This window comes from Triticum urartu, chromosome 5, assembly GCF_003073215.2.
Source record: "Triticum urartu cultivar G1812 chromosome 5, Tu2.1, whole genome shotgun sequence".
Classification (NCBI taxonomy): domain Eukaryota; kingdom Viridiplantae; phylum Streptophyta; class Magnoliopsida; order Poales; family Poaceae; genus Triticum; species Triticum urartu.
Window position 1 is genome coordinate 77414295 of NC_053026.1, and position 12309 is coordinate 77426603.

At 50.5% G+C, this 12309-nt stretch overlaps 3 protein-coding genes across 4 annotated transcripts; 1 reads left to right on the forward strand and 2 right to left on the reverse strand.

The window, feature by feature from the left end:
* Positions 1-442: 442 nt before the first annotated feature.
* LOC125507972 (cation/H(+) antiporter 15-like) lies at positions 443-3327 on the forward strand. Of its 2 annotated transcripts, none has more exons than XM_048672518.1 (2): positions 443-829; positions 914-3327. In XM_048672518.1, exon 2 carries the CDS (start codon positions 1093-1095, stop codon positions 3133-3135), a length of 2043 nt encoding a protein of 680 aa, XP_048528475.1. In that variant the 5' UTR covers positions 443-829; positions 914-1092; the 3' UTR covers positions 3136-3327. The 2 variants fall into 2 exon arrangements, with proteins under 2 accessions (XP_048528475.1, XP_048528474.1); XM_048672517.1 differs by having other exon boundaries at positions 937-3327.
* A 1647-nt stretch (positions 3328-4974) lies between these two features.
* LOC125507973 (F-box/FBD/LRR-repeat protein At5g53840-like) lies at positions 4975-6760 on the reverse strand. The gene is made up of 3 exons (XM_048672519.1): positions 5746-6760; positions 5496-5630; positions 4975-5405 (listed from the first exon to the last, which is right to left on the reverse strand). Exons 1-3 carry the CDS (start codon positions 6655-6657, stop codon positions 5046-5048), a joined length of 1407 nt encoding a protein of 468 aa, XP_048528476.1. The 5' UTR covers positions 6658-6760; the 3' UTR covers positions 4975-5045.
* Positions 6761-9936: 3176 nt separating this feature from the next.
* Positions 9937-11794, reverse strand: LOC125555690 (F-box/FBD/LRR-repeat protein At1g13570-like). Its single transcript, XM_048718557.1, has 3 exons — positions 10739-11794; positions 10478-10612; positions 9937-10377 (listed from the first exon to the last, which is right to left on the reverse strand). The coding sequence occupies exons 1-3, from the start codon at positions 11672-11674 to the stop codon at positions 10027-10029; spliced, it is 1422 nt and encodes a 473-aa protein (XP_048574514.1). The 5' UTR covers positions 11675-11794; the 3' UTR covers positions 9937-10026.
* Between the last annotated feature and the right edge of the window lie 515 nt (positions 11795-12309).

Below are 12309 nucleotides of genomic sequence, written 5' to 3' on the forward strand. Positions count from 1 at the left end.
AAAAAAAACATAGGCGTTTTTGCACCCGAGCTCAAATGAGCTTGGATGAACAATAAATTCAAAAAATAATATGAAAAATGTCCAAAAAAAAATCTGAAAAGAATATATGGCAAACTTTGACAAATGTTCTAACAGTTTGCAAAGTTTTATCATGAAATCACATTTGTGAAAGTCGTGGCAAAAGGAAATCAATACTCTGAAAATGCTACCTCCGAAAGCATTTTGGAGCACTAATTTTATTTTGCCACGACTTCCAGTGATTTCGTGCTGAAATTTCTCAAGCTCTTAGAATATTTGTCAAAGTTTGCCACAAAAAGTAATTATATTTTTTTAACATTTTTAAAATGTTTTTCGAGTTATTGTTCATCCCTATAAACTCGGATGTGGAAGGACACTTTGCCTTTTTGCGTGGTTATTAAGAGAGCACGACCCCGATAAACTGAGCGACTGGTGGTGCTCCACGTTTCCCGGCAAACCACTTCCACTCCACACCATCCCGCGCCTTGGCCTCGCCCCCATCTTGCATGCAAGCATCGAACGCCATGGAAGAAAATTCCCCATTCCGCACTTGCCTTGCTTCCTTCGCCCTCTGCTCCACGAGCGCCGGCCACCGATGTCGCTGGCGGGGGAGGTCGCTGTCAACAGAAGCCTCTACTGCTTGGAGCCCAATTCCCGGCCCACCTCCTCCGGCGTCTTCGCCGGCGACGACCCCCTCAAGTTCTACTTCCCCCTCCTCCTCTACCACATCTGCATCATCTTCATCCTCTCCCAGGCCATGTACGCCGTGTTCCGCCGTGTCGGCATCCCGCTGGTCATCTCCCAGATCCTCGTACGTGCGCTCCCTGGCCATTGTTGTCCGCGATTCATCGAGCTAGCCTCTGGTTGATTGATCGGTTAATTACTAATTGCACAGATGGATCTCCATGCTATGTATAGGCCGGCGCGCTGCTGGGGCCGTCGTTCCTGGGCCACTACCTCCCGCACGTCGGCGAGATCTTCGCCACGCCCAGGGGCTGGGTGCAGATCAACACGGTCGGCGGCTACGCCTTCACGCTCCACATCTTCACCATCGGCGTCAAGACGGACCTCGGCATGATCGTCAAGTCCGGGAAGAAGGCCATCGCCATCGCCGTCCTTGGCACCGCCGCCCCGCACCTCGCCATGTACGTCACGGCCCTCGCGCTCAGCGATCGCATCCCCAAGCAATGGACCGACACCTTCCTCCTCACCAACCTTAACTCCTGGTGGTCGCTCTCGGCCTTCATCGTCGTCTGCTGCACGCTGGATGACCTCCACCTTCTCTCCTCCAAGCTCGGCCGCCTCGCCATGTCCGCCGCCCTCATCGGAGACTTCGCCAACACCTTCGCCATCGCCGGCGTCACGTCCTACCTCCTCCAGGCAAGCCCCGAGGAGAAGCTGCAGCGGATTGGCTTCGCCTCCTCGCTCTCGTTCACCATCTTCATCGCGCTCATGGGGCTGGTGGCGCGGCCGGTGATCCTGCGGCTGATCAGGGACGTGCCGGAGGGCGGCATCCTCTCCGAGTCCCGCCTTGTCGCCGTGCTGCTCATCTCCATCACGTGCAGCTTCGCCGGCGAGCTCCTCGGCCTCCACGCGACGTACGGGCCGTTCATGCTGGGGCTCATGCTCCCCGGCGGCGCCCCGCTGGGTGTGACCCTGGCGGAGCGGCTGGACCGGCTCGTCGCCGGCGTGCTGACGCCGCTGCTCATCGCGCAGGGAGGGATGCGGATGAACGTCCACATGGTCACGGACGCCTCCACCTGCGGCCTGCTGGAGGTGTTCTTGGTCGTCGGCATCCTCGCCAAGTTTGTGGCGTGCATGGTGCCGTGCTTGTACTGCCAGATACCGGTCCGGGAGTCCGTGGCCGTCGGCCTCATGATGAACTTCAAGGGCATCACGGAGGTGGTGTACGCCTCGGCCTTCATGGACTCCAAGGTGCTGGACGACGAGGCGTACGCGGCCTTCATGATGAACGTGCTGGTGGTCGGCGCCGCCACAGGGGCGGCGGTCAAGTACATGTACCACCCGGAGGAGAAGTACGTGGCGAACCAGCGGCGCACGGTGGAGAGCAAGAAGGTCGGCGAGGAGCTCCGGGTGCTGGCGTGCGTGCACTCGCAGGTGGACGTGGCGCCGGTGGTGGCGCTGCTTGATGCGGCCAGCCCGACGCCGACGACGCCCGTCTCGGTGTACCTCCTCCACCTTCTGCCGCTCGCCGGGCTCACCAGCTCCGTGCTCCGCTCCTTCAAGCACAGCGACCGGCACTGCGTCCCGACGGGGTCCAAGGCCACCGAGTCGGATCGCGTCGTCAACGCCTTCCAGTTCTTCGTGGAGCAGCGGCAGCAGGGCTCGTCGTCGCTGCTGCCGTACGTGTGCATCGCGCCCTACGCCACCATGCACAACGACGTGTGCACCGTCGCGCTCGACAAGCGCGCCATGCTCATCATCGTGCCCTTCCACAAGCGCCTCGCCATCGACGGCTCCGTGGAGCCCACGTCGCCCAACGCCGGCGCCATCCAGGACACCAACATCAACATACTCAACTACGCGCCCTGCTCCGTCGCCATCCTCGTCGACCGCGGCAGCCTCTCCGGCGTGGCCAGCACCGCCTCCATCGACCCCATCGACGGCCTGTTCCCACACCGCGTCGCCATGTACTTCCTCGGCGGGCCGGACGACCGGGAGGCCATGGCGCTGGCGGCCTACATGGCCGAGGACGCGCCCATCGGCCTCACCGTCTTCCGCTTCCTGCTGCCCATAGAGTGGCAGCAGCGGCTGGACCCCGAGGAGGACGAGCTGGACGACGAGGCCACGCAGGAGTTCGTCGACCGCTGGGTGGACGACAACCGGGTCATGTACACCCAGCACACCGTCGGCGGCTCCCACGAGATGGTGGACGTCATCCGGAACACCAGCGTCGCCTTCGACCTGCTCGTCGTCGGCCGGCGAGCCGACAGCCTCGAGTCGCCGCTCACGGCCGGCATATCGGACTGGAGCGAGCACCTGGAGCTCGGCGTTCTCGGGGACCTGCTCACCTCCGCCGACTTTGGCTCCCGCTTGTCCACGCTGGTGGTGCAGCAGCAGACCAGGGCGGCCGCCGGTGAGCTCTACCCCGTTTGATTTGAGCACCCCAGTCGTAATCATATTTATTTAACTACGTACAACCTCCTGGAGTGTAGTTGTGTTTGTAAATTTGTAATCGTAATTAACCTCATGTAGTAACATCTTGGAGGCTAGGTCCTACTTACTGTATTTGACACAGATTTCAGTACTAATAGAAATTCAGGCCGGCACACAATGGCATCCGCATCATACGTTCCAGATTCCCGAAATATACAATAGAGAATGATGAAAACGTTTTCAGAATCGCAAAAGTCTTGCTGCCGATGACAATGGGCATTCAGAAAGGTTGCAGACTTCCAGTTCAGCCACAAGCATTAGTTCTGATGTCTCGCTTCAAAGCAAATAATGACCGCAACAATCTGGAGAGTACAATATTCTTCCAGTAACAGTTTTCAGAATCTTCAGAACAATCAATAAAGTTGAGCAAAACTCAAACTGGGAAAGGAAACATCAAAGACGGCAATACAGTTCAGTAACTTCAGAGCTACTTGAGGACTGATCAACCATTCACATAACAGTTCCGCGAAAAAACAAATATTCAGTGGTTAAAGCAAGGAATGGATCAAAGAACAGCGCGAATAAAAAGAAAAAAGACCTAAACCCAATACCGGAGTTGCTAGGCCAGCTGACTTGGCAAGAAATGCCATGTTGCAACTTTGAAGCAAACATAATAACATCACGAGTACGATGGTACCATGACTGAAGCAAAGAACATGCACAATATTAATGATACTAGGTCGACAAACATGAATGACAACAGCTATATGAGGCTGTAACTTGATTACGGAGTAATGAAACAGCGCACATAAAATAATAATTTGAGAATACTTGTCTGGTGGAGAACGTACCGGGTAATGTCTCCAATTGCAGCCCCAGACCGTTGTTTCAGAAAATTCAAGTGGAAGCGAAGGATTGGGTCACGCAGGACATAAGCGGGCAGTGGCACTTGTTGAGCGACCTCTAGAACCAGACTGTTATTTGTAGCTTACTCACTCTTCCCCCCCCCCCCCCCTCTCTCATCTTACATTTGTAACTATTTATTCCTTCTAATCGCAATGAAAATCAGCGACCCTGCCTTTCCATCAAAAAAATGTCTAATTGCACATGCCTGTGCACAAATTGCACAAGACCATCTGAACACTCCAATTTAAAACACGACTACTATCCTTAATATGACCCCCCCCCCCCCCCCCCCCCTTTATTGTCATTCAAGAGAAAACACCTACCCTTGGATTATCATCAACAGATGGCACTGCAAGATGTTCATGGATTCATTTGAGAGATGTCGCAGTTCAAGATTAAAGGCATCTTAACAAGCAATCTTCCTTCCTGTGGCTACCATTGATTATGACTATTTGCTTCATACTTTCTGCCATTATTACAAGTACAATAGTATATAACAAAACTAATGACAATTGTAACTTGTAAATCACAAGGTTGCACAGTAATACAAAGCTTAAAAAAGATTACAAACACGGAAATTTACTATGTGCACACACGAACTTTCCCTTGTTTCCATCTGTTCCTTGTCCCCAGTAGAGAAAACTTGGCAGACAAACTTGAACTACAATATTAACAATCAAGCAGTCCTAGTGTTGTTGTAGTGGTAGTCAAGATGAGCACCTCCAGATATTATCTTCTATGGCTGTAGCTATCTACTACCGTTGATTATTCCTCAGTCTTGCAGTGAGATTGCAGAGATTGATATATGCTTCATAAATCTAGACATGCCACATGGTATATCAAACAAACAGCATAGATAGCTAAATCGATGTCCTAATGTTCCAGGATAATACAAACTTGAGAAACTACAAGCACCAAAGCTAATCAAGGTAGGACAAAAATACAAGATGGGATAAGCAGATAGGCAAGAGTAAGTCCTCGATGGACCACCAAACCACGTTTTTTCAGCACCGTCGTACAAATGGATCAACTACATCCAAATCACGGACATGCTTGATGTCCCAGTTAGTGCGGATACATATACCAGTTGTAAAATGAAACTGGGCACCTCTTGAAACTCTGTCCTGCAGCTGAAGTTTCCTACGTTGTTCTACCAAGAACTCCTCATTGTAATAACTGGTTTCAACCTGAAGTGTCATGGACTCTAGCATTCTCGCGTTCAATACAAAGAACGTAACAAAGTTAACTTGAGACTTGATGCCCCGATATGATTTCAGAACTATCGTCTTCAGACGGATGTCAAGACAATTGATCAGATTCCGGTGTTTACGACGCCACAAGTTGCTTGACTCTGAAGTACGTGCCTAAAAAGAACATACAGAGTAACTAAATCAACCACTTGAAAACAGAAACAGATCAAATGAATAGTTTAACTTTGAATGAAGAATCATCACCCTAATGTACAGCTTCTCCAAGCATGGAAAGCATGTCAGCAAGTCAATAACCGTATCCAAACAAAGAGCTTTCATCTGGATAGCTAAAATCTTGACCGTGCACACCGCCATCTCCAGATTATCTACATGTAATCCCTTTACCAAGCATGAACGACAACATTAGACCACGCACAAGTAAGGTGATATGTGATTTTTGCACATACAGAAATGCCATTGAGCAATTTGGAAGCATGACGGATCGATGGTATACCAGAATAACTGTGGATCCAAACGCAAGTCTGTAGAGGTGATCCTGACTGCACTCGTAATACCCATCTGAAAGGAAGCCTATGGTCTCCAGTTTAGGTGCCGCAATTACTGATATGTGCAGACCGGTTTCCTGATGAAGAAGCAGTAACCTTTCAAGACAAGGAGCATTGTTGATGATGAGTTCCTGTAACTGTAACGCGACTTTGTTATTTTCCCAAACAGCATAACTATCAAGACCAACGCTTTTAAGGGAAAGCGAGTTAATTTGGATGCAGGCAAAGCCAAAACTGCGGTGAATCAGAAGGGACTCCAGGGCGGGGCAGCTGGCAATCAGGCTATGCAGCGAGCACTCGGAGATGCAGACAAATTCAAGCCCGAGCTGCTGAAGCAGGGGAAAGTGAATCCCTTGGACGGTGCTGTCGGGGAGGTTGGAACATCCGATGGTGACAACACGGAGGGTGGGCGAGAATCGGAAGATTGATGCCGGCGGCGGCCGCTCGAAGCATGAGAACTCAAGCTCCTGGAGGTTGCCCAGAGCGTCGGACCGGAGCAAGGAGTCCACGGTAGTGGATGGGGCGTCAAGGAGGTCGGCGTGGATGCAGAGGCGGCGGCAGGGGCCTTGGTGGGAAGAAATGATGCGTGATAAGGCACCAGCGAGCTCATCCCCGTGGTTGAGGCCGCGGCAGTCGAGGTTGAGAGGGGCGGAGCGCCAGAGGTGGCGCCACCGGGACGCGAGGATCTGGGTGCGGGCGCCGTCCTTGGTGGGGAGGAGCGAGATGATCTCGCCGAGGACGGCGTCGGGGAGGTCGCTGATGGTGTCTTCGGCCGGCGGTTCAGATTCCGCCAACTTTCTTCTTCGGGTCATAGGGCCGCCGGCCGCCGGCAGTGGCGGAGGAGGCTCGCGCCGCCGCATATCTCAGATGCGCACCGCAGCTGGGCGGGGCCGGAGGAATGAAGCAGGGGAGGATCGGGAGGTAAAAGCACGGCAGGCACACGAACTTGTCAGGCGCGTGATGTTTCAGCCCACAAACTTGCAAAACTCCACACTCAAAGCCAAAGCCAATCCTGACACGACATTTGGCGAAGGCGGAGCCGAAACGGTCGTTGCCTGCTTTTGCAGAAACCTCCTTGGGCTTAACAATAATAAACCCGCATCCCACATCTCTCTCGTTCCCCATTCCAGCGGCAGCCAAATCCCTAGTGTCTCTCCCTCTGTATCGCCCAACAGCAGAAGCACAACAGGCCTAGGAACTTGTCGCTGCCCTTGCTCGCTCTCTGGCTGCGCACTCTGCTTCTGCAGCCCGACGGAGGGGAGCAGCCACTTGCGGGAAGCTGCCATTGGCCTCGAGGATGTCGCTGCGTGGCTCTTCTTGCTGACAGTAGTACGGGCGGCACGATAGAGACGACGCCCAAAGTTCATTACTAGGGATTTGGCTGCAGCTGGAATGGGGAACGAGAGATGTGGGGTGCGGGTTTATTACTGTTAAGCCTAGGGGGGTTTCTGCAAACACGGGCGACGCCCGCCTCAGCCCCGCCTCCGCTAGATGTCGTGTCAGGACTGGCTTTGGGTTTTTTTGCACGTCGGCTGCAAGTTTGTGGATGGCGGCGTGAGGTTTTACAAGTTTGTGGACCAAAACATCACACACCCGATAAGTTTCTGGGTCTGCCGTGCTTTTACCTCGAGGACCGGGGTTGCGTTTGAAAAACTTCACCGGAAGGCTGCGGATGCTTTGTTCCTTTGAGCTGGGCTTGATTGTTGGAAATATGGGCCCAAAATGAGGGCTTCTGAAAATATTATGTGAAACGAGTAGTGACGCGGAAATTCAATATGGGCCCAAAAATGATTTTTAGAATGTTCAAAAAGGATCAAGATAAAGGATTTATGTGTTGTGAGTCATATCTAAATGCTACCTGTAAATTTTTGAGAAAAAATATCAAATATTTTGGCCTGTGCAAAAAAAAACAATGAACACCAAATTTTACCCCCAGATGTCGCCCTAAATTTTTTTCACCGATTAAACACTGTTGCTTCGCTTCGCATGAAAATTGTTAAGCATACTTGCGACACTAACACTAACATTCACACAAAAAATCATAACTTTTTGAAAAAAAATTACTATTTTTCCATGTTACTGTTCACCACCCCCTACTTTCTGCTGATGCGAAGGCTCTCCGAATCTTCAGAGCTTCGGCTTCCATGGTCGCCGAGGGACGACAACTCTTGCCGCTTCTGTACTTATGCATGGCTTGATGGGAAATCTGATGGCACCCCTAGTCCATGCACGTGTTCCTAAGCGTAGGCTTGGGGACCGCACTATATGCCAAGGGTTGACCGATCACGCCTGGGTGCAGGATATTCATGGTGCTCTTGGACATGTCGCCTTGGTGCAATGTGTGACGCTTTGGCGGCATCTTCACCCCCTCCAGGCTCCAGCTTACCGAGGGGCCAGATGTGCTTCGATGGCGTTGGACTAATTCCGGTACGTACTTTGCCAAATCGTTTGTCTTGCCCTCTTTCAAGGCTTGATCACAAAGCCCTGCTAGCGCATCACTTGGAAGACTTGGGTGCCTCTCCGCATCAAGGTGTTCACCTTCCTCGCCTTCCAAGACAGTTGTTGGACGGCGGCCCGTCTTGCTCGCCCCATGAAGAGTGATTTGTGCTATGTGATCAGGTTCCTGGGGATATGCATCACCTTCTTGCCGGGTCTGGCATGATGTGCTTTGCCGATCCATGGCCAAGCTGGCTTGCCCGGTGATGAGCTTCTTTGACTGGTGGGCGACTTCCTGCCATCCTGCTCGCTTGCCCCTACCGAGCATCGTCGAGGTCTCCCCTCCAATATCATGCTCACGGCCTGCCTGGACCATTTGGAGACATCGTGACGGACACATCTTCGATGGGCAGCAACCCTTCCTCTCTTGTCTTGTCCACGACATCCACAATGAGGCGTGTTTTTGGGCCAAAGCCAGCGCCACAACAATGATTAAGTATCTCCTGGAGCTGTAATCTTTCCTATTGTTGGGGTTGAGCAACAAGAAGTGCATGGATGAACCCGGTACATATGAACCCACTTTGAAAAACACATTTCTAAATGCTAAAAAAATCTGAAAAATGTTGCACTGGTACGTCTTCATATTCTATGTGCGTGCATAAAGTTTCGCGGAAAATAACTTTTTTTGTGATGTGTGCAAAAAAGACAAAAAAAAATGTGTCGTGCAACGCTATTTAGAAGCATTTAGAAATGGGGAAACACACAAGCCGGCGCCACAAAAAAAATAACTTTTCTGCTCAGGAGCAACGCCTTTCTTTCTGCTCGGGCCATCTTGCACACCCCATGCCGTGTATGTGCTGCACGATGCACCAACCATTGTAATTTTTCACTCTCCTATTAATGGGGAAACACACAAGCTCTGCGTATTCGAAAAAAATATAGTAATGAAGCCTTTTGTGTTGTGTGCAGTGTGGAAAAGCGAAGCATGGTGCTACGATTCAGGCAGCTTCCTTTTCATTTCGGCAGTAAACAAGCATTTGCTTGTGCAGAAGTGCAGAATGATGATATACATAATACATAGATGTACCCCGCGCAGAAGATGTAGGCAAATATTTGCCAAACAAGATTGAAATTTAGTCAAGTCCCAAAATACTCCGAAATGAAAACACTATGCTGGTCACACAATCATGAATTTTCAGTCATGATGCCCAACCGAACAAGGCCGTCAATGCTAAGATTAGCAAATAAATTTAAAGAAAATTTCTTAGAAGCAAAAGTATAGCACGCTAGTACTGATGGACAATTGATTTCCTTGCCAAAACAACACAGGGCATGCATATGTTCCTCTTTCGATTAGAAAACATGATAAATTAGACTCGAAGCACAACTTTGACTTAAATGACCACACAAAACTTGAATTATAACAATATTCAGCCATATGTTATATAAAAAGGAACTGCACTCAAATCCTTTTACTCCAGATTATGAGCACTGGTCGGGCAGATTTCCCATACGTTGGTGGTGTTTCACCAGAAATCAAAATAAGTTGTAGCTACCCTACCATTCTTAGTTAGTCCTCAATATTACAATCAGATTACCCTGTGCTTCATAAATTGCAAGGCTGCCACATGTTATATCATAAGACACAAACAGCTAGTTTAAATGTTTGAGGTTTCAGATAATATAAACATACAACAACGGCAAACACCAAAAGCAATCAAGTTTTGCCAGAATAATAACTGAGATAGGTTAACATTGAAGAACAATTCCAAAATGGACAAGAGCCACTTTACTCATACAAATGGATCAGTTAAATCCAAGTCACGGACATGATGCACATCCCAAACACCACGGGCACATCTATCAGTTGTAAAATGAAACCGAGCACCTCTTGAAGCCTTGTTTTCTAGCTGAAGCTTCCTACGTTGTTCTGCCAAGAATTTTTCATTGTAATCCCTGGCCCCGATCTGAAGTGTCATTAACTCAAGCACTGTAGCGTTCAGTACAAAGAATGAAGCAAATTCAATGTCAGACTTAATACCCTCATAACATTCAAATACTATTGTCTTTAGACGGATGTTAGGACATTTGGTAAGATTCCGGTGTCTGCGACCGCGCACACTTTTTTCCTTCTTCGACTCTGACTGAAAAAGAACATGGACAAATGGAAACCAACCACTTCGGTTCAGCAAGTAGATCAAATGAGCATTTGAAGGCAAAGAATTATAAATGAAGAACTTTCACCTCAATGTACATCTTCTCCAAGCACGGAAAGCATCGCATCAACTCGATAACTGTATCCAAACTAAGAAGCTTCATATTGACAGCTAAATTCTTCACTGTGTGCACCACCGTTGTCAGTCTATCGACACGCAAGCCCTTCATCAAGCATCATAGACAAAATTAGGCCAACGACAAGTGCACATGGTGTTATTTTTCCTGCAGACAGAGATAAAACTGAGAAGCCTCATGAAGGCAACAAGTAGGATGGCCAAACACGAGTACCTGAATAACCGTGGAGCCAAACACGAGTCTGGAGAGATCATCCTCTTTGGAAATGTAAAACCCATCCGAAAGGCAGCCTATGCTCTCCAGTTTAGGCGCGGACACTACCGATATATGCAGACCATAGTCAAAATCAACATGCAGCAACCTTTGAAGGCAAGGTGCATTCTCGACAATGAGTTCCTTTAACTGGTCATTGCCTTTCCGATAGTTCTTGACAGCAAAGCTTCTAAGGGTAAGGGAGTTGATCCTGAGGCAGCGAAAGCCGAATCCATGGCTAATCAGCAAGCACTCCAAAGCAGGGCAACTGGCAATCAAGCTGTGCAGTGAGCACTCCGAGATGCTGACAAGTTCAAGTCCGAGCTGCTTAAGCAGGGGGAAGTGAAGCCCTTGGACGGTGCTGTCCGGAAGGTTGCAGTTTCCAATGGTGGCAACACAGAGCGTGGCCGAGAAGCGGAACATGGACGATGGTGGCGGATGCTGCAGCGGCTGCGGTCGATAGTACGGCTTGAACCAGAACTCCAGCTCCTGGAGGTTGTCCAGGGCGGGGGTTCGGAGCCATTTGTCCACCGTGGAGGCTCGGTCGCCGAGGAAGCACGAGGGGACGCAGAAGCGGCGGCAGGGGGGCGGATGCGTTGAAACCGTGCGCGAGACGATGCCGGCGAGTACCTCGTTATCGGCGGGGAGGCCCTCGCAGTCGATGCTAAGAGGCGCGGAGCTCCAGATGTGGCGCCACCGGTGCGCGAGGATCTGGGTGCGGGCGCCTTGGTTGGTGGGGAGGCGGGAGACGATCTCGCCGAGGATGGCGTCGGGGAGGTTGCTGATGCGGTCGGCGCTTTCTTCATCCTCGCCCGCTCCGGGCGGCGGTTGTTGGTTGTGGGCGGAGGGGGGCGCCGTAAATTTCGTCCTCTTCGGCATAGGACCGCGCGCCTCCATGTCTGGCCGGCGGCCGGACTAGGGCACAGGTGGGTGGAGCGCCGCCGCACTCGTGGTCTCGACCTTTCGGTTTGAGTTTTTTTTCCTTTCACCTGTCGGAGGAAGGAGGGCAGTGCAGTGGGCCGGGCCTTTCTGCTTATTATGTTGCTTGCGCTGAGGTTTCCAGCTTGACGAGTAAGATTGCCTAATTCAAATAGCTCCCCTAAAGTTTACTGCCAGTAAAGGTTTTTGACGCAAGTCTGAACGCTGAGTATACTGCCCAGGAGGTAAAAACAGCGCTATTCCAGATGTTCCCTACAAAGGCACCGGGCCCTGATGATTTTCTTGCTCATTTCTATCAACGTAACTGGGATATCTGCGGTGAGGATGTCACGAGGATTGTGCTTCGTATTGTACGGGGAGAGGAAACCCCGGAGGGAATCAACGATACAATTTTGGTTTTAATACCAAAGGTAATCAGCCCCTCTCTGTTATCACAGCTTCGTCCAATAAGTCTCTGCAATGTTCTATATAAAATTGCTTCTAAGGTTGTGGCCAACAGACTTAAGTTAGTGCTGCCTCACATAATTTCTGAGGAGCAATCTGCTTTTGTTCCTGGAAGACTTATCAAAGACAATATCATATGTGCTTATGAA